Genomic DNA, 25,277 nt, shown 5'->3' with positions numbered 1-25,277 from the left:
TTTGATTCCCTCCCCCCTGGTAGCCATCAGCTCTAATCCCGTACAACACTCTGGAAGGGGTCTCACTGGCTCCTCTGGCCTTCCTGGGTCGCCAAGGTCCTACCCGCCTTGGTCGCCCAACCAGACCCTCTCCCAGTTGCCTCCAGACACTGTCACCATTAGCCACCAGGTGGTGAATGTCCTTGAAGGGGGTCGCAATTCACGCTCACCGTGAGCTTCAGCAATCCCTGTGGACAAGCACATCATCCCCACCCACAAAATCCACATGACTCCCCCACCCCATCGGCCTTACATGTGACACCTGCATTTCTAACACTTCGCTGACCATAACCTTCCCTGTTACCACACCATGTCCAATAAAAAATCAATGTGTGCACCATACATTTCACTTCTTAACTTAAAACAACTCACACAGCACTTCTCACCCGATCCACGCACCAGCCATTGGACAGCCACTTGTGCCCGCTTTGTTACCAATTACCCACTGTCCCGATTGTCACTCTAAAACCCAGCAGAACTTACAAACCCATGCCAATTTTCCTACAATTCATTTTTTTCCACTAAAGGAGGCACTTCGCCACAACCTCAGCAGCCGAGCATGCCCGTATATGCTCAGCCCAATCTAGTCTCCCCGACCCCCGACAGTGATCTCCGGACCCGACCTATAAAAGGGCATCTCGGATAGACCTGGCGGTTCAGCAGGAGGATTCATCCTCTGAAGCATTTGGGTAATGCCAATTTCTCCCAGCCCCCCTCCCTGATCCTGGATCTCCGCCTGTCGGATCGTCACCGATGGCCTCGCGGGCACCCGACCCGGCCGACTCCACGAGGCCAGCCTGGCCGCGCACTCGGCCGCTCGGTGCACGGTGGGTGGATCCTGGAGCTCCACTAGCGCTCGGACCTCAGGGTCAGGAAGAGCAGCTAAAAATTTCTCGAGTGCCAGTCTGTCCCATGCCTCCACTGTAAGGTCCCGATACGTGATCCTGACTGATTGGTAAATGTCCTGTGCCAGCTCCTGCACTGTCTCACCCGGCTTTAACCTGCGGTGCTGGAGCTGGGCCCGCACCAGATCACAGTTTGCCGCGAACCCAAACCGACGGCTCAACGCCTCGCAAATGTGGGAGCTGGTCAACATCCCTCCGCGATCACGTTTAACACATCTGCGGCTGGTCCCCGCAACGTTGCCACCAAATTCCCTGTACGTTCCCGCTCATTCCACCCATTTAGTCGGGAAATACACTCAAATTGCGTCAGAAAAGCTTCAAGGCTCCCTGACCCGTCAAAATTTACCAGGGGGATCACTTTTACGGTGGCCCGCTTCTCAGTTTCTCCCGTGTCCGAATCCAGCCCAGGGATCAAACACCCTTGTGGCTGCGTATCCAATTTTGGAGCCCACTGTGGCCAAAGATGTTTTGTGGTGAGGGTCTCATGGGTCAATTTTGCCTCCTGTTCCAAATGTTGAATGGACCGATTCACCTCTTCCCGCAGGATCTTCTGGGCCCGCACAACCTCCTCCAAGGCTCCGTCGCGAGTTTGTAGCTGCTCCTAAACCAACCCGGACACTCTACTTACAAAAGACGGCTCTACCAGGCCTTTATCCAAGACTTCATCTTGGCTCATAATTTTATCTTGTTCGTCCAAACGAGCCTCCAATCCTTTTACCTCCTCTGCCAAATTCATCCCTTGCTTCCTCAGCTCTCCCCACTCTTCAACCTGCAGCTGCATACGAGCATCCACACAGGCACGATGACGCATCCACACAGGCACGATGACGTTCCAGGCTTTCATCCACTTTATCAACCCGAATGTTCGTTGCATCAATTTTATCTACCAATTTTTTTCGTATATTTTCCCCCTCCAATGTAATTTCTACCTTTGTTTCCTCCAATCTATCTTCGAATTTAATTTGTATTTCTCCCAATTTAACATCCACACACTCCTGCATCTCAGTTTTCATTTTCTCCATCTTTCCCCCCAATTCATCCCTCATTAAATCAATCCGTGCACTCAACTGTTGCCCCATTATCCCCAATTGATCTGTCATTTGTGCCCCCTGTGCCGTCATTTTTGCCCCCTGTGCTGTAATTGCACTCATTAAACGTTCCAACATTGTCCAGATCGTCATTGTGCCGGTTTCCGGCGCTGCCGGCTCCGTTACGGGCGATGAAGCACGGTCCACGCTCGGAATGGGGGAGGTTCCAACCCTACCCCCGTCTCTCCCTTCTTCCCCGACTCGCTGCCAGACACGTGGCCTTCCTCCTCAAACATCTGCATATCCGCCATGATGCAGAAGTCCCGTTTGCCGCCAATTAATTTTAATTTGAAAAATCCCGCCAAAATTTTCCCGCGCTCGCGCGCTTTTTTGCAGGGATTTTATATTCCAATTCGTGACGAGATTCTAATCTTGGTATATTCTCCCGATACCAAATATAATTTAGAGGGGTTCGAACATCCAACACCCTGACACCAATGTGACGTCTACGGGACTTGAACAGTCCCGCCAACGTAGAATGAGCCGAAACGATAGAGGCGGTTTATTTATTTATAACCCAAACATGGCGGTTCTAATCGCTCTACCGCAAACGGGACGAGGAAGGTGGCACGAGTCACTTTTCACTGAGTTGATGATGTTTATTTGTTTTTATTATTAACCAGAAATAACAAGACTCGGCAAGAGAAGGGATCCGGGGCGATTCGACGGGATGGTGTGGGATCGGGCGTGGGGAAAACACAGACAATTCCAATGAATATACAATTCTCAAACCCTCTAAGGCGCCAAGTACACACACACACACACACACACACACACACACACACACACACACACACACACACACACACACACACACACACACAAAACGTAGCTACTTCTGGTGATCAGGCTGGAGCGTGGTGTGGACGCAACTGTCCCTGGATCAGCATCGGACGAGCTGGCCTTGCTCTCGTCAGGGGGGGGGGGGCAGGAGAAACCGTGGTGCTGTCGACCTCCTGGTCCTGGCCCAAGTCTGCTCACAGCCGCCAGGGAACCAGTTCTGGCACCAAATTGCGAGCAGGAGAGGGAGGCAGGTCCGCCCGCCGTTCGACCCCGTACTGCGAGTCAGCAGAACACCAGAGCCAACCAAGGTGAGGCACGAGGCTCAGCAAGGCTCCAAGACACGATGAAGAACACGATCGGATCAGCACAACAACAAGTATGCTTTCCGCGCAACAGCCTCCACACCAAAAAACACGATCTTTTTGTCCCGATCTTCTTCCTCTTCCTTTTCGACCCCGAACAGAACCTTTTTATCCTTCCGTCCTCGTCACTTCCAATCGAGCCGTTTATTGGCCCACCGCCGTCGCCTTCCGCCAATCGTGATCACGGGGCAGAGCCATCCGCAGCACTGTCCTGTGACGTCACGGCCAGCCTCCAGAGAATACCAAAAGGGGTTTACGCAGACACACCCACCCTATCCCGTGTCCCCATCTAATTACGTGACAATTATAATTTCCCCCTTGAAGAAATGAACATTCACTAGACAACTCATCACCACTGAATTGCCACTTATTACATCGAGATCCTGGTAAACTCGAACAGCATGGCATACCTAATTAAACATCCTAATTACCCTTTGAATGCATACCTCCCACCCTCAAACGTAACAATATATATATATATATATATATATATATATATATATATATATATATATATATATATATATATATATATATATATATATATATATATATACACATACACACATACAGCTCTGGAAAGAATTAAGAGACCACTGCAAAATTATCAGTTTTTTGGTTTTACTATTTACAGGTATGTGTTTGAGTAAAATGAACATTTTTGTTTTATTCTAGAAACTACTGAAAACATTTCTCCCAGATTCCGAAAAAAATATGGTCATTTAGAGCATTTATTTGCAGAAAAATGACAGCTGGTCAAAATAACAACAAAGATTCAGTTTTTTCAGACCTCAAATAATGCAAACCAAACAAGTTCATATTCATTTTTAAAGAACACAATACTAATGTTTTAACTTAGGAAGAGTTCAGAAATCAATATTTTGTGGAATAACCCTGATTTTCAATCACAGCTTTCATGCGTCTTGGCATGCTCTCCACCAGTCTTTCACATTGCTGTTGGGTGACTTTATGCCACTCCTGGCGCAAAAATTCAAGCAGCTCGGCTTTGTTTGATGGCTTGTGACCATCCTTCTTCCTCTTGATCACATTCCAGAGGTTTTCAATGGGGTTCAGGTCTGGAGATTGGGCTGGTCATGACAGGGTCTTGATCTGATGGTCCTCCATCCACACCTTGATTGACCTGGCTGTGTGACATGGAGCATTGTCCTGCTGGAAAAACCAATCCTCAGAGTTGGGGAACATTGTCACAGCAGAAGGAAGCAAGTGTTCTTCCAGGACAACCTTGTACGTGGCTTGATTCATGAGTCTTTCACAAAGACAAATCTGCCCGATTCCAACCTTGCTGAAGCACCCCCAGATCATCACCGATCCTCCACCAAATTTCACAGTGGGTGCGAGACACTGTGGCTTGTAGGCCTCTCCAGGTCTCCGTCTAACCATTAGACGACCAGGTGTTGGGCAAAGCTAAAAATTGGACTCATCAGAGAAGATGACCTAACTCCAGTCTTCTGCGGTCCAATCCTTGTGGTCTTTTGCAAACTTCAGCCTGGCTCTTCTTTGCTTCTCATTGATGAAGGGCTTTCTTCTAGCTTTGCACGACTTCAGCCCTGCCCCTAGGAGCCTGTTTCGAACCATCCTCACCATGCACTTCACCCCAGCTGCCGTTTGCCATTCCTTTTGTGGGTCACTTGATGTCATCCTACGGTTGTTGAGTGACTTTCGAATGAGTTGGCGGTCATCCCGGTCAGTGGAAAGTCGTTTTCGCCCTCTGCCAGTCTGTAGCTTTGTTGTCCCCAATGTCTGCTGCTTGACCTTGTTCTTATGAACCGCCGTCTTTGAAATTTTAAGGATGGAAGCAACGTGACGCTCACTGTATCCCTCTGCCAGTAAAGCCAGAATTGAACCCTTCTTTTCCTCACTCAAAACTTTTCTTTTCAACTATTTTGGCATGGTCAATAGTTATTTTTTTGATTCCAATTACTTTTGAGGTACTACCAGCACTGTTTTTGCCATCCAGCTGGTCCTATTGCAAGAGGATAGTGATGACCACAGCAGTGGTTTTTATACTTTCCCTTGTTAAATAAGATTAGGTTCAGGTGATCACCTAATCAGTACCTCACTAAGTAGTATGAGGTGTGCCTGTGTTGGAATTCAACAGACACTGGAATGGAATGGCTGCCATACATGTGGAGATGCCAATTTAATTTTTTTTTGGAGTGGTCTCTTTTTTTTCTTTCCAGAGCTGCATATGTATGTGTATGTATATATATATATATATATATATATATATATATATATATATATATATATATATATATATATATATATATATATATATATATATATATATATATATACACAAACATATATATGTATATATACAGGGTGAGTCAAAAGTAGCGCCCAATTTCTGTTTTTTCGGCTGTCAGATTCTTTCTGGTACGTCATGTTGTTAATCATTGTCTTGCAGATTATTAATTTTCGTAATTTATTTATTTTTGATTTTGTTTTGCAGGTTATTGCTGCGAGTTTGGAAAGTTAATGAATTTGCACCATATTGAACCATGAATTACCTTTCAATGAATCAACGCATTGTGGCCGTGAAACATTACTACAAATGTAATGAACAACCAACGATGGTGGCACACCGTTTGGCACAGGAATACGATATTAACCCACCTCAAGGAAGAAACATATGATTGATTGTTGAGAAATTAATTAAATATCGAGATTGTCGAGAAATTGCGTGAATATTTTCCCTCCTGCAGAAGCTGTCAGTCGCCGACAGACCGCCGATGAGTGAGGAAGTGTAAGTGAGCGCCGTCAGATTTTCGTTTTTGACAAAATGACGGAAAAACTTGAACAACGCTACTGCATCAAATTTTGTGTAAAGCTTGGCGATTCCCAAGGGGAAACGATCCGCAAGATTCAACAGGCCTTCGGGAACAAAGCAGTGGGCACCACACAGATAAAAGAGTGGTACAACCACTTAAATATGGTCGCACATCAGTGGAAAGTGAAGCACGTTCTGGTAAGCCCTCCACATCCCGAAATGAGATCGTCATTGACCAAGTGAGGACCCTGCTGATGCAGGATCGTCGAATCACGATCAGAGAACTTGCAGAATAGGCAGGCGTCAGCATTGGATCCGTTCATTCCATTGTGACTGAGGATTTGGGATTAAGGAGAATCTCAGCAAAGTTCGTGCCAAAGCTACTCATGATCGAGCAGAAGCAACTCCGTTTGGAGATCACACAGGACATGCTGGAGACTGTGAACAGCTATCCCAAATTCTTCAACATAGTGATCACTGGCGATGAGACCACAGTGATCCGTCATTTTGTCAAAAACGAAAATCCGACTGCGCTCACTTACACTTCCTCACTCATCGGCGGTCTGTCAGCGACTGACAGCTTCTGCAGGCGGGAAAATATTCACGCATACGGATTAGGATCGCCTACATGCATGCACCAAACCAGGCCTCCCTTGCTTCATTTGTTTACACACGAAAAATTAAGTTGGATACTTTTTGAACACACCTCGTATATACATACATATATATATATATATATATATATATGTATATGCATATATATGTATATTTATATGTACATATGCATGTGTGTATGTCTATATATATATATATTGTTGCGGATTCGCGCCCGCCGGCGTGCGGACGGCCACGTAACTCGAATCGCGCCACGTCGCCCACCGGACGGACAATCCAGTCGTGACCCTCTCGGACTAACGCCAGGAACTAGTCACGGGTGGACCTTTCGGTCTCACCACGATCGTGCCAATCGGCCCCCGCGTGGGATAGGGTTGCTCGCCAAATTCGACCTACCTAAGTACCCACACGGAGGGTAGACCGGGCGATCGCACCTCGCCGCAGGTCGACTTCGGACACGGGCCGCTTTAAGCGACCCGTTCCGTACTATCGGGATAACCGAGCGGTGTTATTCGTCGGCCTCGACGGTTCGATTAATTATCGGGCGTTTTAGCCCACGACCAACCCTTTACGTGAAGCAAGATGGAGATTCAATGAAAGAAAAGACGAAGCGAAGCGGGAAAACAGTTCAACATAACTCACATTTATTTCGCGATGAACGGGAAGCACACATATACAATTACACCAAAAGCACATGTAAAAGGAGAAGACAATGCAATTTTACACAAAAAGCAAATGTAAAAGAAGAAACACAATGCAGAGCTATCCGACTACCGAGCACACGGCAACACTTATACAATTTTACTTCACAGACGGCGCCGACAACACGTATACCCAAAGCAAAAGAAAAAGAACCACCCTCCAGGATGAGGGGGGTAGGCGGGCCTGGGGCCGAGACCGTGTCGGGCCTACCCGTCTGATGATGAGACGCAAAGCGGCGGTGGCGCCTCAACTCCGCGGGCCTCGCGGACAGTGTCTGGTAGGGGGTGGGAAAGGGGCCCCCTTGTCGCACTATCTCAGCGCAGGGGGGAAACAGGAGGGGGGTTGTTGATGCTCGGGGGATGGCGGATGTCACCCTGTCTCGGGTCCCGCGACGAGCGTCTCCTCCTCGACCTCGGTCGCGTTGCTGGCCTCTCCCTCTGCAGCTCCCGGCACCGACGCGAGCACCCCCTCGTCCGCCTTCGCCGCCGCCACCTCTCCACAGCTCCGTCTAATCGCCCTCTCCGTCTCCTCTCTTGGCTCGTCCCAACTCTTCACTCTTGACTTCTCCCCTCCGAACTCTGACTCTTCTTCCCAGCTCCACCGACAACTCGTTCCAACGCACCACTCTCAACTCTTACTGCGAACTCTTGACTTCTCCCCTCCGAACTGCCAACCACGAACTGCCGAACGCAGCCGTTTATATAAGCCCCGTGGCTTCGCTCCTTCACCTTTGACCCTCTGCCTCCGACCCTTCACCTCTAACTGGCTCCCCATTGGACCGAGGAAAAGTGGGCGTGAATGCTTTTTGATCCATGAATTTGCATATAGCGTCCTCACTCCAACGCCCTGGAGGCGGGGCCAAATCGCCCCAGCTCGCCGATTGGACGGAACAGAAGTGGGCGTGAGTCGTTTTTGATCCGTTTTTCTCGGAAAGTCTGTGATGTTTCTGAACACGCTGCTCGGTGCGCGCCCTACACGAGTCCAGTATCGGTGCCCACAAGTGGCGCGAGAATGGTGGGGATGCGATGGTGGCGAGTTGTGACGGTGAAGGTCGTGGCGGTTGTGGTGAAGCGGCGTTGTGATTGGTGGTTGTTGTGTGGCGGCTGGTCCAAAATAAAGATAGTAAAAGAAAAACGGCTATCCTGAAGAGTCGCAGCCCGAGTGAATGACATTTATTCCCTCTAGACAACGGGTTTGGGCCTAACTACACATATACTTACAGAGATATCTCACCTAAGGGACCTGAATGGTGGTTTGTGAATTTCGTCAACCACAACAATATATATATATATATATATATATATATATATATATATATATATATATATATATATATATATATATATATATATATATATATATATATATATATATATATATATATATATATATGTATATGTATATATATATATATATATTGTTGCGGATTCGCGCCCGCCGGCGTGCGAGCGGCCACGTAACTCGAATCGCGCCACGTCGCCCACCGGACGGACAATCCCGTCGTGACCCTCTCGGACTAACGCCGGGAACTAGTCACGGGTGGGCCTTTCGGCCTCACCACGATCGTGCCAATCGGCCCGCCGCGTGGGATAGGGTTGTTCGCCAAATTCGACCTACCTAAGTACCCACACGGAGGGTAGACCGGGCGATCGCACCTCGCCGCAGGTCGACTTCGGACACGGGCCACTTTAAGCGACCCGTTCCGTACTATCGGGATAACCGAGCGGTGTTATCGTCAACCTCGACGGTTCCGATTAATTATCGGGCGTATTTAGCCCACGACCAACCCTTTACGTGAAGTAAGATGGAGATTCAATTAGAGAAAAGACGAAGCGAAACGGGAGAAACAGTTCAACATAAAGCACATTTATTCCGCGGCAAACGGAAAGCACACATATACAATTACCACAATTATGCACCAAAAGCAAATGTAACAAAAGAAGAAACGACAATTACGCACCAAAAGCAATTGCAACAAAAGAAACACAATGCAGATCTACTACCGACTACGCGAGCACACGGCAACACTTACACAGTTTTACTTCACAGACGGCGCCGACAACACATATACTCCAAAGCAAAAGAAAAAAGGGGCCTCCCTCAACGATAAGGGGGCAGATGGGCCTGGGGCCGAGACCGCGTTGAGCCTACCCGTCTGGTGATGAGCCGCAAAATGGCGGCGGCGCCCCGACTCTGCGGGCCTCGCTAGCACTGCCTGGAATGGGGTGGGAACGGGGCCCCCTTCTCACACTATCTCAGCGCGGGGGGAAACAGGGGTGGGTTGTTGATGCTCGGGGGAAAGAGGATATCTGGCTGGCTTGGGTCCCGCGACGAGCGACTCCACCGCGACCTCGACCGCGTTCCCGGCCGCCCCTCTCCGCAGCTCCCCGACTCTGACACGAGCGCAGACCTCCACAAAGCTCCTTGGCTTCTCCAGACTCTCCGGACCCCGACAGACACTCTCTCGACTGATTTCGCCGCCGCCACAACTCTCCAACTCTTCTCTCTTCTCAACTCTTCAACTCTTCCCAACTTCCTCGATTCGCTCCACGCTCGGTGCTTTATAGTCCGACAGGAGAAATCATATGCAGATTTTTGGATCAGGAACGGCTCGGGGGCGGAGCCACGCTCACCCATTGGACGAAGGAAAAGTGGGCGTGAATCATTCTTGATCCGCGAATCTGCATATAGCGATTATACTCCGATGCGCCTGGAGGCGGGGCCAAATCGCCCCACGCTCGCTGATAGGACGGAACAGAAGTGGGCGTGAATCATTCTTGATCCGATTTCTCGGAAAGGCTGGTGTTTTTGCACCCGCTGCTCGGTGCGCGCCCTGTACGAGTCCAGTATCGGTGCCCACAAGCGGCGCGGGAATGGCGGTGATGCAATGGTTGCGAGGGCGAGTTGTGACGGTAAAGGTCGTGGCTGTTGGCGTTGCTGTTGTTGTGAAGCGGCGTTGCGGTTGGTGGCTGTTGTGTGATGGCTGTTGAGACGTGGTTGGCTCAAAATAAAGATAGAACAGAAAAACGGCTATCTTGAAGGGTCGCAGCCCGAATGAATGACATTTATTCCCTCTAAACAACGGGTTTGGGCTAACTACACATATACTTACAGAGATATCTCACCTACAGGACCTGAATGGTGGTTTGCGAATTTCGTCAACCACAACAATATATATATATATATATATATATATATATATATATATATATATATATATATATATATATATATATATATATATATATATATATATATATATATATGACCGGGCGTAGTGGCGTGCGCCTGTTAACCGGCTACTCAGAGGGTTAGGTTCGAGGATCACTTGAGGACGGGAGCTCTGCGCTGGTCCACGCTATGAGAGGGTGTAGGGCAGCCCGGAATCATGGCGAAACCCAATCCTTATCCCTGTGTCATAAGAGGCGACCAGGGTTGCGTCAGGAAGGGCATCCGGCATAAAACCTGTGCCAAATCAGTATGCGGATCATAACAGATGATCCGCTGTGGCGACCCCTAACAGGAGCAGCCGAAAGAAGAACAATATATATGTATATATATGTATATATATATATATATATATATATATATATATATATATATACATATATATATATATATATATATATATATATATATACATACACACACACACACACACACACACACACACACACACACACACACACACACACACGCTGGTAGGCAACATGGGTGGTCACTATATAATTGCATACTAGTCGTACAGTTTTTGACGGATCGGGCTAAAAGTTTTTGACAAACAGGATGATTATAGTGCGCATAAAAGCGCGGAAGCCGATTTTTGATTTTAGAAAAAAATAGATATAAATATTTTTCGTTTTTTTTCAAAAATTTCAGTCTCGTTGCTGGGCAACGGTGGCATCCATAGCAACGGTGCTCAAAAGCATACAACTAGATCCTGGTATGAAACAGGTTTTATCAAAATCGGTTGACTCCTCTGGCCTCCAGAGCTGTCCATTACATACATACATACAGACAGACGGAAAACCTGAGAATAACGGTAGTCAAGAGACCACCCAATATATATATATATATATATATATATATATATATATATATATATATATATATATATATATATATATATATATATATATATATATATATATATATATATATATATATATATATGTATATGTATATATATATATATATATATATATATATATATATATATATATATATATATACATATACATATATACATATATATATATATATATATACATATATATACATATATATACATATATATATATACATATATATACATATATATATATATATATATATATATATATATATATATATATATATATATATATATATATATATTTGAGGTGCCGCAAGGAGGAGTGATGTAAGGGACACATCGGCCATTTTGGAGTTAATGCCATATTGCACTATTTTAACCCTTACCCTATCATCCGAGCCTATCATCGTCATATCTTTAAAAAATGTCGCTTACGTCACTCCTCCTCGCGGACCTCATTTGTATATATACATATATTGTTGTGGTTTCCACCCGTTCGGCGTGCGGGCGACCGCTTTTAACTAATAGCGGCCGCACGCGCCCACCCGACGGGCAATCCAGTCGTAGCTTTCCGGATCAACGCCAAAATCCAGCTCCGGGTGTGTTTTTAAAGCACACCACAACCTTGTCAATACTCTACACACGCGCTACAGGGTCCGATCGCCGAATGGTCGATTTACCTAATTATTCGCGCGGGCAGACTACCGAGAGATTGTACCTCAGTGGGACCTGCTTGGAAACGAGCCGCTTTAAGCAGCTCGCTCCGTTTGCGATTTGCCGAGCGGTGTATTATCGCGAGGCCCCGTTGGACCCGATTATATTATCGGCTATTAAAAGCCAGCTAATATTCCGTACGTAATTACAGCAGCTCAATGGAGGAAGGGGATGCAACGAGCAGGTGAACATTCAAACAATGACATTTATTTGTCACGTATGCAGTCAATGAAGCAATGCAGATATACAAGCACGTATGCAATGAATGGGGGTAGGGACAAGACACGAGCAAACAAAGACCTACAGCCGTATCTATTTATTATGTACACAATCACTTAACCACAATTTTACTTAGCGGACACGGCATCACAACTTTCATACAAAGAAAACCCCAGGAAAGGAAAGGGCAGAACAGGACCCGTAGGCCTTTAATGTTTGCGGAGCTGTGGAGACCGAAGGAGCTCCGTGAGACCATGCTGGTTACCAGCCACCCTCGTGGTGACTCGCTGGGCGACCCTCGATGTTCCGTCAACATGGTAGTTGGTGTAATGGCGACTCGGTTGGTCCAGGCTTTGCCGTGCGGCCTGGTCGATCGGGCCTATCCGACGATGCCTCAAAGGAACGAATGGGCCTTTGCTCTTTCAAGAGTTGATGCTCTTTTACGAGCCCGCCCGTTCCTCAGCGTTTGCTCCGTCGTCCGCGTTTCGCTGGCTGGTAACTTCTCTCCGGCCGTCACCACCGACCCACAGTTCGGCACGGTACTGCAGGCTTGGCTGCGCTCCAGGCTTGGCTGCGCTCCAGGCTTCGCTGCGCTCCGACGACCCCGATTGCCCTCCACTGGATTCGAACCTTGGCGCTCTCCACCCCGACTCCAGCTCGACTCCGAACCCCGACAGACTGCAGACAGACTTAACCGCTTGGCGTTCCAGCACGCCTTTTTATGGGGTCCGGGAGGGAGGGAGGGGTGAGTTTGATCTCCCACCTTCAACCTTTCACCCCCCGCTGGCTCCGCCCCTTTTGGTGTTTTGATCCGATCTCGTCGCCAAACGCGGAGAGAGTGGACGTTGTAGAAATCATCGGCTCCCGCCCCAACGAGGGAGTCCCCGCGCATGTCGGCGGAGATGTCGTTCGTCCGTGGAATGCCGTTGCTGGCAAAAAGATGGCGGCGCAATGGAGATGAAGGTGAGGTGATGTTGTTCGGTTGTGGCGATGTTGTTGAGGAGATGGTGAGATGTCGTGGTTGGCGCTGTAGTGGGGATGGCGTGGTTGTTGAGATGCGGTTGTGATTGTTGAGATGCGGTTGTGGTTGTTGAGATGCGGTTGTTCCAAAATAAAGATAGCAAAAGAATAATACTACCTCAAAGATCACAGCCCGGTTACACGAATATATATATATATATATATATATATATATATATATATATATATATATATATATATATATATATATATATATATATATATATATATATATATATATATATATATATATATATATATATATATATATATATATATATACACAGGGTGAGTCAAAAGTAGCGCCCAATTTCTGTTTTTTCGGCTGTCAGATTCTTTCTGGCATGTCATGTTGTTAATAATTGTCTTGCAGATTTTTAATTTTCGTAATTTATTTATTTTTGATTTTGGTTTGCAGGTTATTGCTGCGAGTTTGGAAAGTTACTGAATTTGCACCATATTGAACCATGAATTACCTTTCAATGAATCAACGCATTGCGGCCGTGAAACATTCCTACAAATGTAATGAACAACCAACGATGGCGGCACGCCGTTTGGCACAGAAATTCGATATTAACCCACCTCAAGGAAGAAACATATGATTGATTGTCGAGAAATTTGAAGCACCAGGGTCGGTAGCCACTGCTAAGAAGTCCAGTCGTCCAAAAATGGCAAAAAAAAATACAGAGCCTCCAGCTTGTCACTCAGGGGGATAAATCCCCGGTTGTCCTCGATAGAGCTGGACCTGGGGCCACCGCTCACAATTAACGTTCCAGTACGGTGGGTTGTTTTAAAACCACGAACGCCACCCAGTCAACCACGAGTTCCAGTGTCCGCCGTCTAATTATTCCGTTTAACTCGAGGTCAAGTGGTTATCTGAGCAGGGAGCGCACCCTTGGAAAAGCACTAATATTATCTGATTAGATTTTAATGAGGGCGGCCGAGCGTTTTAACCGCTGGTGCATGCCGACAATGTTTTTGGTCAAATCTGTGGTAATTACCTCGCATTCTATCTCGGTTCAAACAATGCCAGACCAATAGAAGGAAAGGACAAACACGCACAGGTTTGAAATCGACAAATAATTTATTAGTAACTAGAACGGGCACTCAGTAGAGCTCATACCTTCGCCAACGCTACATTTTGCCCCCCCCCCCAGAAACCGTTGATTGTGAGGGTATTTAATCCCATACCACATCTGTCATCTCATATGTGTTATGATGGCTTAAAAACATTAAATTTCCTGCTGTTTGACACTGATTCACGTACATTGTACAATTTCTGTATGAACTCCCTGACCTTTTTGGGTGTCGGTGTCAAGTCAATCTGATGACAACTGGTCACATTATAAGAAATAAGTTCAGTGACACCCCCCCCCCCAAATGCTTTAAACTCACCAATAAAGTCACTGTCAAATATTACACATTACAGGATAGGGAATTGAATTATAAACATTTTGAATCTGCTTACATGCAAATTGTATAAAAATTGACCGCGTTATGATAATAAAGGTCGTTGACACCCCTGACCTTTGACCCAAACCGCTAACAAAGGTAATGACGTCATTGTGTCATATCGTATATCACAAGATTGGGCATTGAATTCACAACATTTTGGCATTGGTTGCATGCAAATTGGATAAAAATCGACCGCACTATGGCAAAATGATGATTTTGACCTTTTCATGACCTCGACCTTGACCTTTGTACTCTTAATTTCGTAATTAGTATTAGAGTGTGGGGAACAGAACAGTCAACATTTTGGTTTTGGTTTCATGCAAATCGGATAAGAATTGACCGTGTTATGACTAAAACCGCACATTTTGCAATGGCCTGACCCCCCCCCCCTGACCTTTGACTCCCAACCGCTAATAAGGGTTATTAAGTCATTGTGCCATGTCACATATCTCAAGATGGGGCATTGAATTCTGAACATTTTGGTATTAGTTGCATGCAAATTGGATACAAATTGACCGCGCTATGGTAAAAAGACGATTTTGACCTTTTCATGACCTTGACCTTTGACTCGATCGCTCCCAAAATCTAATCAAATGGTCCTCGGATAATAAACAATCATCCCACCAAATTTGCTGCGATTCAGTTCAATACTTTTGGAGTTATGCAAATAACAAACAAGCAAACAAACACACATATTCACAAATAAATAAATAAATACACAGCGATCAAAACATAACCTTCGCAACAAAGTTTACAACAAAATAAAGCACGTATGCAATTAAACAAGGCAAAACACGTATACAATTATACAAGCAACACAAGCACGACAAAAGAACTACGACCGTCTATACGAAATGCAATGCAAATATTTACAGCACACAAAGCACTTAACAATTTCCTACTTATTAGACGGGCCCACGGACACACGTACGCACACACACACACCCAAGAAATGGTGGCAGAGGACTTTAATAACGGGCTCCAGCTCGGAGGACAGGTGAGCTGAAACCCAGAACCTATCTCAAACCTCTCCACCTCGTGTGGTCTTCACGTTGTTCAGACCCAGGCTCCAGCGAGAGGGAGCTGGATCCAATCGCCATGAGCCACGATCCTTCCCGAGCTCCCACGAATCCTCCCACACTTCTCAACACGTGCTGGTGAGACGAGGCGCCGATCCTTCCCGTCGATGCGTCGCTTCCCCGAGGAACCAACTCCAAGAAGAGGTCGATGAGTCATTTCCCCGAGGAACCACCTCCAAGAAGAGGTCGATGAGTCGCACCAAGCCGGGAACCAAAATGGAGAACAGAGCTCCACGAACCAAGAAGAAGAAGCCACCATTCGCAGCTCGAGCCGAGCGACCAGCTCAACTCTCTTCCAAACAAAGCAGCTCGAAGCAAAAAGCTCTCCCCGAGCCAAACAGAAGCCGAAGGCCCACTGAACCACCAAAGCAAAAAGCCTCCAAAAAGCCTCCTCCCGAGTCAGGCCTCAGCCGAAGCTCACCGAGCCAGCCGAAGCAAAAAGCTTCTGAAGGCCTCAACCCTAACCCAAGTCAAACAGGATCTGAAGGTCTGCTGAGCGACTACTCTCTGCCGAAGCAAAAAGCTTACTCCTCAAGAACAAAGAAAGGATCTCGTCCTTATCCTTCTCCGCCCCCCCCTCCCCTGCGCCCGGTGTGACATGTCCTCGTGATCCATCCCCCCGCTCAACCACGGGTGGGAGGGAGTTGTTGACATCATGAATCACGGGACGGCAGGGTTCTTCTTCCTCTTCGCAGAAGAGGGGGAGGGATGTCTCCATTGTTCGTTCCCTAACTATTAAATCGATCCGCAGCGCATCTAATCGATTTTCTGAACATTTAAACAATGAAAGGTGAGCTATCGAGGGAACAAGCACTTATCGACATAGCTGACTAAAGGAACCTGTATGTTGTGTGTAATCGAATTCCAAATTCGTAACACTACCCCCTCCCTTTTTTACAGACTCGTCCCGAGTCGTCAAATTTTCGTGTTACCAGCATGTGTAAGTTTTCCTCTAGTACGTTCTACCTTCGGATCCCTCAGTGCGACATTTCTTTATACGTGTCCCAAAAATAAATAACCTAATGCTCTGCGTAACTAACTAAACAAACTCTCAGACTCATTCGGATAACTTAACTAAAATTGCCGGCGCTAAAACAAACATGCAGGTAAGGTTCCACGTATTTACAATTTTCACTCAACTTATCCATTACTGAACCATGGCCCAGGACTTGTGATCTGTGAAAGGGGAGAAGGTAAAAGGCATTTCAAAGTTCATTGATGCAGGGGAGTGAATGGAGATGGTCACAAAACACAAATGAGCATGATGGATGCACAGGCTGCCTGCAGGGCAGTCCTTGCAAAACTGGATGCTCCTGGTGCACATGGTGATGGATGGACACAGGGGCAAATGCAAACAAGGGCTAGCAGGCATGGGGTCATGGCAGAGGCAGGCAAACTAGGCATGGCAAGGCAAGCCCATGCAGAACAGGCGGCTGCAGCACAATAGACCGGCAGGTGAAGCTGGCCAGCCTCTGGTGTGGTTCCAACAGGTCTGAAGGCAGGCTCGGACCTAGCCGACTGTCTCCCCCCACTCTATCGCCTTTGCCTGTCTCTGTCCATACCCACTCCCTTAATTTGCCACACAACACAACAAAATTTAGCCCCTCTTAATTTTTATTATTTTTATTTCCCTTTTATAATTGTCTCCCTAACCCCCTTTATCGTCTTTGTCTGGCTAACCTATCCTGTCAACCTAACCTACTCCCAACCCCTACGTTCCCTCTCTGGAGGGGAATAGGGAGAGACTAGCGTCCTGTCTCGAGGCCCAACGAAGCCTCAGAATGTCCTCCTCAGAGTTCAGTGATCTAACAACGAGCGAAGGGATGGATGGTGCGAAGGGGAACATCTCCTATCTACCCAAACATTCATTAACCTGAAACTACCCCGGGGCTTTCTAAAACGCCTCACACTTTTAAACTATCGGTTCTAAAAACCATGATTCCCGTCGCCTGTGTTGGTGTCCGTCTTAAATTTTGGCCTCGCCCTCAAATTTTCATTCGTGCCCTCACACAATTTCCTGGCTGGGCAGCGTGGCTCAACTGGCAGGAACTCCCACTCTGCCGAACTCTAACCATGGCACCCACAGGCCCGCAGGCTGTCTCCGAGCCTAGCTGCTCCCTACAACGCGGGGGGTTGCCCTCTCTGGCATTGCCCCCCTCCGATGCCCATGTGGCGTGTTGATGCCCCGGGTCCCTTTCCGAGGGGCGCCCGTGCCCACTACACTGCCCCCGTGGCATTCTGGCGCTACGGGTCCCATTTCCGACGGGTCGCCCGTGCCCACTACACTATCCTGGTCCCTCTTGGGCCCTTGGCCTACTCTGGCCGACTGGTCCGGTGCCCGGGGTGCCCACTAAACAAAACTCACCTTTCCACAGCCACGCTCCCAGCCGGTCCATGAACTCCTGCACCCCTCCAAATGGGTTTCATGCCTTCTCTCGACACCAACAACAACAAAACGACCTCCATTTTGTAAATTTAACTAATCCACTAGCTAACATTAAACTGACCCCAGGGTCCTTTGGGTGGGAATCACTCCTCCTCCCAATCAGTCATCACACCATGCATATCACATTCGCTCCACTCACACACTTGGGCCCGCTGTCCCACACTCATTCCTCACACACTTTCCATTTCACAACTCACACCAACACTCTATACTGCCATTCTTCCTAATTAAATCCCCTAACTAACTCGTGCTCCCTCGTCATCCCTTAAAACTCATGTACGTTCCATTTACTCTACGTAGCTAAACTACGTCTCCACTACACATTTCCAATCTGTCCACGTCTCCAAAAATCCCCAAAAAATTCCCATTTCCGAAATCTAAACTGAAATCCCTCTAACTAATCCATTCCATGGGCTCCATGAGGACTTGTCCCTGCCCCATGAAGCCGGTCTAACTATCGCGAACCCATCCCCCTAACTAGTGCTTCCTATGCCCCAAAAGCAAGGGGGGTCTTCCACCCCCTGCCTGGGGCTCGTGTCCACTCAAAGTGGCGAGGCTTGCTTTTCTTTCTTTTTTTCCCTGCGTACACCTGCGCGGCAATTTGCAACCTGCCCATGACGTCATGGCAACTGTTTGCGCACCTCGTCCCCTTGGGGCTTGGACGGTAACATCCGGCAGGGATTCCCTTCTGCCAGATTTCAACCATGCAGCCACGACGTCACTGCACATCCCAAAGCAAGCCCCGCGTTTCGAGGGGTTCCCCATGCCAGCACATGTGCTCTGCTCGTCGGAGCTTTACAAACACAGTCACGTGGAGAACCCGTCCGAATCAAATTCACATTTCCAGCCTACCTTTTGTCCGTCCCGCGGGATCAGCTTGTATCCACCGCGGACGTTTCCGGACCGGATTTCACTCGCGCAGGCGCGCACGTGGCGGCCTCGTGCGAAGCACGGCATGGACCCCGTGCGTGCTGCTGTGCCAATCCGGCACGGTCCTCAAAACCACTCGGGCGCTACACGGCCTTTGTCCCTCGTCAGGCACCGTCTTTGTCGCACTCTCACGCGCACATTCTCACGTGGCTTGACGCTCACACACTCCACCATGGCACTCGGACACGCGGTTGTGCCCTCTCGCATACCAACCGCCATTTCTCTTTCATACCGCGACCTCACACACGCGGTTTCTTTCACACACGGTGCTTCTCCCTGAAACACCTTTTCACTCACGCATCATGCTTCTTCCATACACGGGGTTTCACTAACACACGGGGAATCGCTTACACACGCCATAACACTTGCACACGGGGTTTCACTCACACAATGCGTGCTTTCCAGCACCCATTTCGCCGCACTCGTAACCACACAAACCAGGATGACCACGCTGGGGATTTGCGCTACCTCAAGCGCTTCCGGGGTCTCCATACCCCCCAAGCTCCGCGTGCACCCATTCACAGCACTCGCCCCCTCTACCTCGCAAGGCTCGACCGGACTCTCCTCGTCGCTATCCGCCTCAACGGGGCACAGTCCCTCCCCTCGTTCCTGAAGGAGGCTATCCTGCCGCTTGCATCGGGTCTCAACACATTCCTCAAGCTCAACCCCATTGTCCCTCACTACCTCCATGTGTGTGTGTTCGTGCTTTGTGTCGTCCACTTCACCCCCTCTCTCCTCTATCTCCCGTGTCTCTGTTATTTCTATTTCCTGCGTCTCTGTCGTTGTCACCGTGACCTCCTTCATTATCTCCTTCGTCTCCACGTGTCTCTCCCTACATGTCTCAGTCAACCCATTTAATTTTTCCCTCTGCGTCACCGTCACTTTCTCGGTCACCTGCAGGAGTCTCGCCCTACATGTCTCCCTTATTATTGTGACCTCGCCCGTCTCCATTGCGGGACCGACACAATCCACACTCCCCCTGAGCTCGTTCGCTCCAACACCTGGCGCCGCTGTGATTCCTCTTATGCCCGTCCCTATTGCCTTCAATTCCCCCTTTGTTTCCTGCTGGAGATTCAATTGCATGCTCTGCATTTCACCCCTCAGTGTCTGCATATTTGCATCCATTTTGTTTTCCATTCTTTTCGCATTTGTATCCATTTTTTTATTCAAGCCATCCACCTTGTTTTCCATCCTGCACGCATTTTCATTTATTTCGTTTTTCTTTCCGTTTATTGCTTGCAAAATCATGAATAGCTGGCCCATGTCAGGTGGGTCTGTGGCAATCGCTTCGCCATCAGGCGTGGATCCACCGGGGACTGGGGAGGGATTTTGACGGAGGGAAGGGGAGGTGTCATACACCACGGCCCCCCCCCCGCTGCGCCCATTTTGGACTCTTCATTTATTTGTGGGGTATAGTCAACTTGCATAATGGAGTCCTGCATGGTCATTTTGCCCTGAGCCATGATTTCTAACATTTCTAATTTCATTACCCCCTGCTCCCGTTCGCCTTGAACTGCCATGTTGCGTATCGGAAAAAATTTAAACTCGGAATTTAATGGAACCGGAGGGTCGCCTCGCACACCCTTGATCCGGTTCCGTTAATTTAGTGTGGAGGGGATGAATCCGTATCCCACTCCTGACACCAGTGTTGTAGATTTCCTGCCCGTCGGCGTGCGAACGACTGCGTCTAACCAATAGCGGTCGCTTCGCCCACCGAACCGACAATCCAGTCACAGCTTTCCGGATCAACGCCGGAAACCAGCCATGGGTGTGTTTGTAACCACACCACAACCTTGTCCGCACTCTATCTGCGTGACAGGGTCCGATCACCAAATCTTCGATTTACCTAATTATTCGCGCGGGTAGGTTACCGAGAGATTGTACCTCAACAGGACCGCTTGGAAACGAGCCACTTAAGCAGCTCGCTTCCTTTTGGGATAACCGAGCGGGGTATTATCGCGCAGTCCCGTTGGACCCGATCACTTCACCGGCTATTTAAAAACCAACTATATTCCGAGTGCAAGATGGCAGCTCAATTAAGGGAAGAGGACACAATGAACAGGTTTACATTCACACAAGGACATTTATTATAATAAAGCACAATGCAATTAAACAAGGCAAACACATATGCAATTATACCAGCAACAAAAGCACGACAAAAGAACTACGACCGTCTATACGAAATGCAATGCAAACATTCACAGCACACAAAGCACTTAACAATTTCCTACTTATTAGACGGGCCCAAGGACATGTACGCACACACACACACACACACACACCCAAGAATTGGTGGCAGAGGCCTTTAATAACGGGCTCCAGCTCGGAGGAGAGGTGAGTTGAAACCCAGAACCTATCTCGAACCTCTCCACCTCGTGTGGTCTTCAAGTTGTTTGGACCCGGGCTCCAGCGAGAGCAAGCTGGATCCAATCGCCGTGAGGGACGATCCTTCTCAAGCTCCCGCGAATCCTCCCGCACTTCTCAACACGTGCTGGTGAGACGAGGCGCCGATCCTTCCCATCGATGCGTCGCTTCCCCGAGGAACCACCTCCAAGAAGAGGTCGATGAGTCGCACCAAGCCAGGAACCAAAATGGAGAACAAAGAGCTCCACGAACCAAGAAGAAGAAGCCACCACTCGCAGCTCGAGCCGAGCGACCAGCTCAACTCTCTTCCAAACAAAGCAGCTCGAAGCAAAAAGCTCTCCCGAGCCAAACATAAGCCGAAGGCCCACTGAACCACCAAAGCAAAAAGATTCCGAAGGCCTCAACCCTAACCTAAGCCAAACAGGACCCGAAGGTCTGCTGAGCGACTACTCTCTGCCGAAGCAAAAAGCTTACTCCTCAAGAACAAAGAAAGGATCTCGTCCTTATCCTTCTCCGCCCCCCCTCCCCCACGCCCGGCGTGACTCATGCCCCCGTGATCCATCCCCCCGCTCAACCACGGGTGGGAGGGAGTTGTTGACATTATGAATCATGGGACGGCAGGGTTCTTCTTCCTCTTCGCAGAAGAGGGAGAGGGATGTCTCCATTGTTCGTTCCCTAACTATTAAATCGATCCACAGTGCATCAAATCGATTTCTGAACATTTAACCAATGAAAGGTGAGCTATCTAGGGAACAAGCACTTATCGACATAGCTGACTAAAGGAACCTGTATGTTGTGTGCAATCGAATTCCAAATTCGTAACAATATATATACACGACCGGTCGAAAGTTTTAGCACACCCCCATTTTTGTAGTTTTTACTGAAATTTAAGCAGTTCAAGTTCAGTGAATAACCTGAAATGGTACAAAGCCAAGCGGTAAACTGCCAGAGGTTTAAATAAAAAAAGTTTAGGTGAAAAAAAACTGAAAAATAATGTAAATTTCAGTTGTTAAAAAAGGACATTTTCAGGGAGCAAATAATGGGTTTGCAACTGCAGCTGTTCTGCAGCAATGGAAGTAAATTAAGCCTTGAAAGTTTATGCAAACAATTCCTACAGTTGTCCCAACTTTTGTTGATTAATTACAAACCCTCTGTCTGTATAAAAGCAGTGTTGGAACAGACTGTGTTGCTCCACCCTCTGAAGCATTATTTGGACAATATTGCACTGCAGGAAGTAGTATATTGCTATCATAATGGTGAGACAAAGACAATTAACAAAGGAAGACAGAGAGACCATTATAACCCTTAAAAGTGTAGGTCTTTCCTTTAGAGACATTGCAAAGGAAGCCAAGGTGTCAGTGAGTACAGTTTCCTCCACTGTCAAAAGGCACTTGGAAACTGGAGGAAACTCTGACAGGAAGAGGTCTGGCAGACCCAAAGCCACAACACAATCAGAAGACAAGTTTCTCAGAGTCAACAGCTTGCGTCATAGGCGGCTCACACGACAGCAGCTTCAAGCACAGCTTAACACTGGTCGAAGTCAGGAAGTCTCATTTTCCACTGTGAAGAGAAGACTTCAAGCAGCTGGTTTGACAGGTAAAGTGGCAGTAAGAAAGCCATTGCTAAGATGGCAAAATAAGAAAAAGAGGCTTGCCTGGGCCATGAAGCACCGCCAGTGGACGACTGAAAACTGTAAGAAGGTCTTATGGACCGATCAATCAAAATTTGAAATCTTTGGTTCATCACGCAGGGTTTTTGTACGCCGTCGAGTCAGCGACAGAATGGTTCCTCAGTGTGACACCAACTGTCAAACATAGAGGAGGAAGCGTGATGATCTGGGGCTCTTTTGCTGGATCCGGAGTTGGCGACTTGCACAGAGTGACTGGCACCTGAACCAAAAGGGCCACCACAGCATTTTGCAGCACCATGCAATACCCTCTGGTCTACGCCTAGTTGGTCAGGGGTTCATCCTACAGCAAGATAACGACCCAAAACAAAGCTCCAGGCTATGTCAGAACTATCTTTGAAGAAAAGAACAAGACGGTAGGCTTCAAATCATGGAATGGCCAGCACAGTCTCCAGACTTAAACCCCATTGATCTGGTTTGGGATGAACTGGACAGAAGGGTGAAAGCAAAGCAACCTACCAGTGCAACACATTTGTGGGAACTTCTGCAACAGTGTTGGGAAGAACTTTCCGAACAATATTTGATTTCCATTGTCGAAAGAATGCCACGAGCTGTTATATGTTCGGCTGCTATATCTGCAACAGGTGGCTACTTTGATGAGTCAAAAATTTAGATTAAATTGTGTTCAACAAAACGATTCCATGATTTCTTTTTTATCTGCAATTGTTTATTTGTTTTATGCTTTATTACAGAGTGCATTGAAACATGAAACTGCTTAAATTTCAGTAAAAAATGGAAAGATGGGGGTGTTCTAAAACTTTGGACCGGTCGTTTATATACATATATCAGATGCATCTCCTGAATGTTATGTTGAGCATCGCCGTGGATGATGTCTCACACGGTAAAAAAAAAAACGCATAATCCACACAGAACAACCGTCCGTCTGCCACCTAGCCAATTGTTGCTGCTAATGTAAACCATTCAGCGCTCATCCCACTCCACATGTTTCGATATATATATATATATATATATATATATATATATATGTATATATATATATATATGTATATATATATATGTATATATATATATGTATATATATGTATATATATATATATATATATATGTATATATATATGTATATATATATATATATATATATATATATATGTATATATATATATGTATATATATATATATATGTATATATATATATGTATATATATATATGTATATATATATATATATATATATATGTATATGTATATATATATATATATATATATATATATATATATATATATATATATATATGTATATATATATGTATATATGTATATATATATGTATATATGTATATATATATATATATATATATATATATATATATATATATATATATATATATATATATATATATATATATATATATATATATATATATATATACACATACATACGAGGTGTGTTCAAAAAGAACCTTAATTTTTCATGCGTAAACAAATGAAGCTAGGGAGGCATGGTTTGGTGCACGTATGTAGGCGATCCTAATCCGTATGCGTGAATATTTTCCCGCCTGCAGAAGCTGTCAGTCACCGACAGACCGCCGATGAGTGAGGAAGTGTAAGTGAGCGCCGTCGGATTTTAGTTTTTGACAAAATGACGGAAAAACTTGAACAACGCTACTGCATCAAATTTTGTGTAAAGCTTGGCGATTCCCAAGTGGAAACGATCCACAAGATTCAACAGGCCTTCGGGGATGAAGCAATGGGCACCACACAGATGAAAGAGTGGTGCAACCGCTTCAAAGATGGTCGCACATCAGTGGAAAGTGAAGCACGTTCTGGTAGGCCCTCAACATCCCGAAATGAGATTGTCATTGACCAAGTGAGGACCCTGCTGATGCAGGATCGTCGAATCACGATAAGAGAACTTGCAGACGAGGCGGGCGTCAGCATTGGATCCGTTCATTCCATTGTGACTGAGGATTTGGGCTTAAGGAGAATCTCAGTGAAGTTCGTGCCAAAGCTGCTAACGATCGAGCAGAAGCAACTCCATTT

General features: G+C 46.8%; 1 protein-coding gene across 7 annotated transcripts in view; it reads left to right on the top strand.

Moving 5' to 3' along the window:
- SLC25A29 (solute carrier family 25 member 29) overlaps positions 1 to 25,277 on the top strand; it is a 79,978-nt gene that overhangs the window by 37,402 nt on the left and 17,299 nt on the right. The window contains exon 4 of one of the 7 annotated variants that reach the window (XR_015060031.1): positions 1,489 to 3,566. The exons of 5 other annotated variants lie outside the window; for them this stretch is intronic. Coding sequence is in view for 1 of the 2 variants with exons in the window: in XM_085888156.1 (XP_085744282.1) it covers positions 13,248 to 13,259 (12 nt within the window). In the remaining variant the exon portion in view is untranslated. Of the gene's footprint in view, positions 1 to 1,488; positions 3,567 to 11,827; positions 13,260 to 25,277 lie in introns of those variants that run through there. One more of the 7 variants, XM_085888156.1, reaches the window with a different exon arrangement.

This window comes from Eptatretus burgeri, chromosome 7, assembly GCF_056783735.1.
Source record: "Eptatretus burgeri isolate ZD-2024b chromosome 7, Ebu_testis_v1, whole genome shotgun sequence".
In the NCBI taxonomy this organism is placed as follows: domain Eukaryota; kingdom Metazoa; phylum Chordata; class Myxini; order Myxiniformes; family Myxinidae; genus Eptatretus; species Eptatretus burgeri.
The sequence above is the reverse complement of the archived record's forward strand: the minus strand, read 5'-3'. Positions and strand labels throughout refer to the sequence as shown.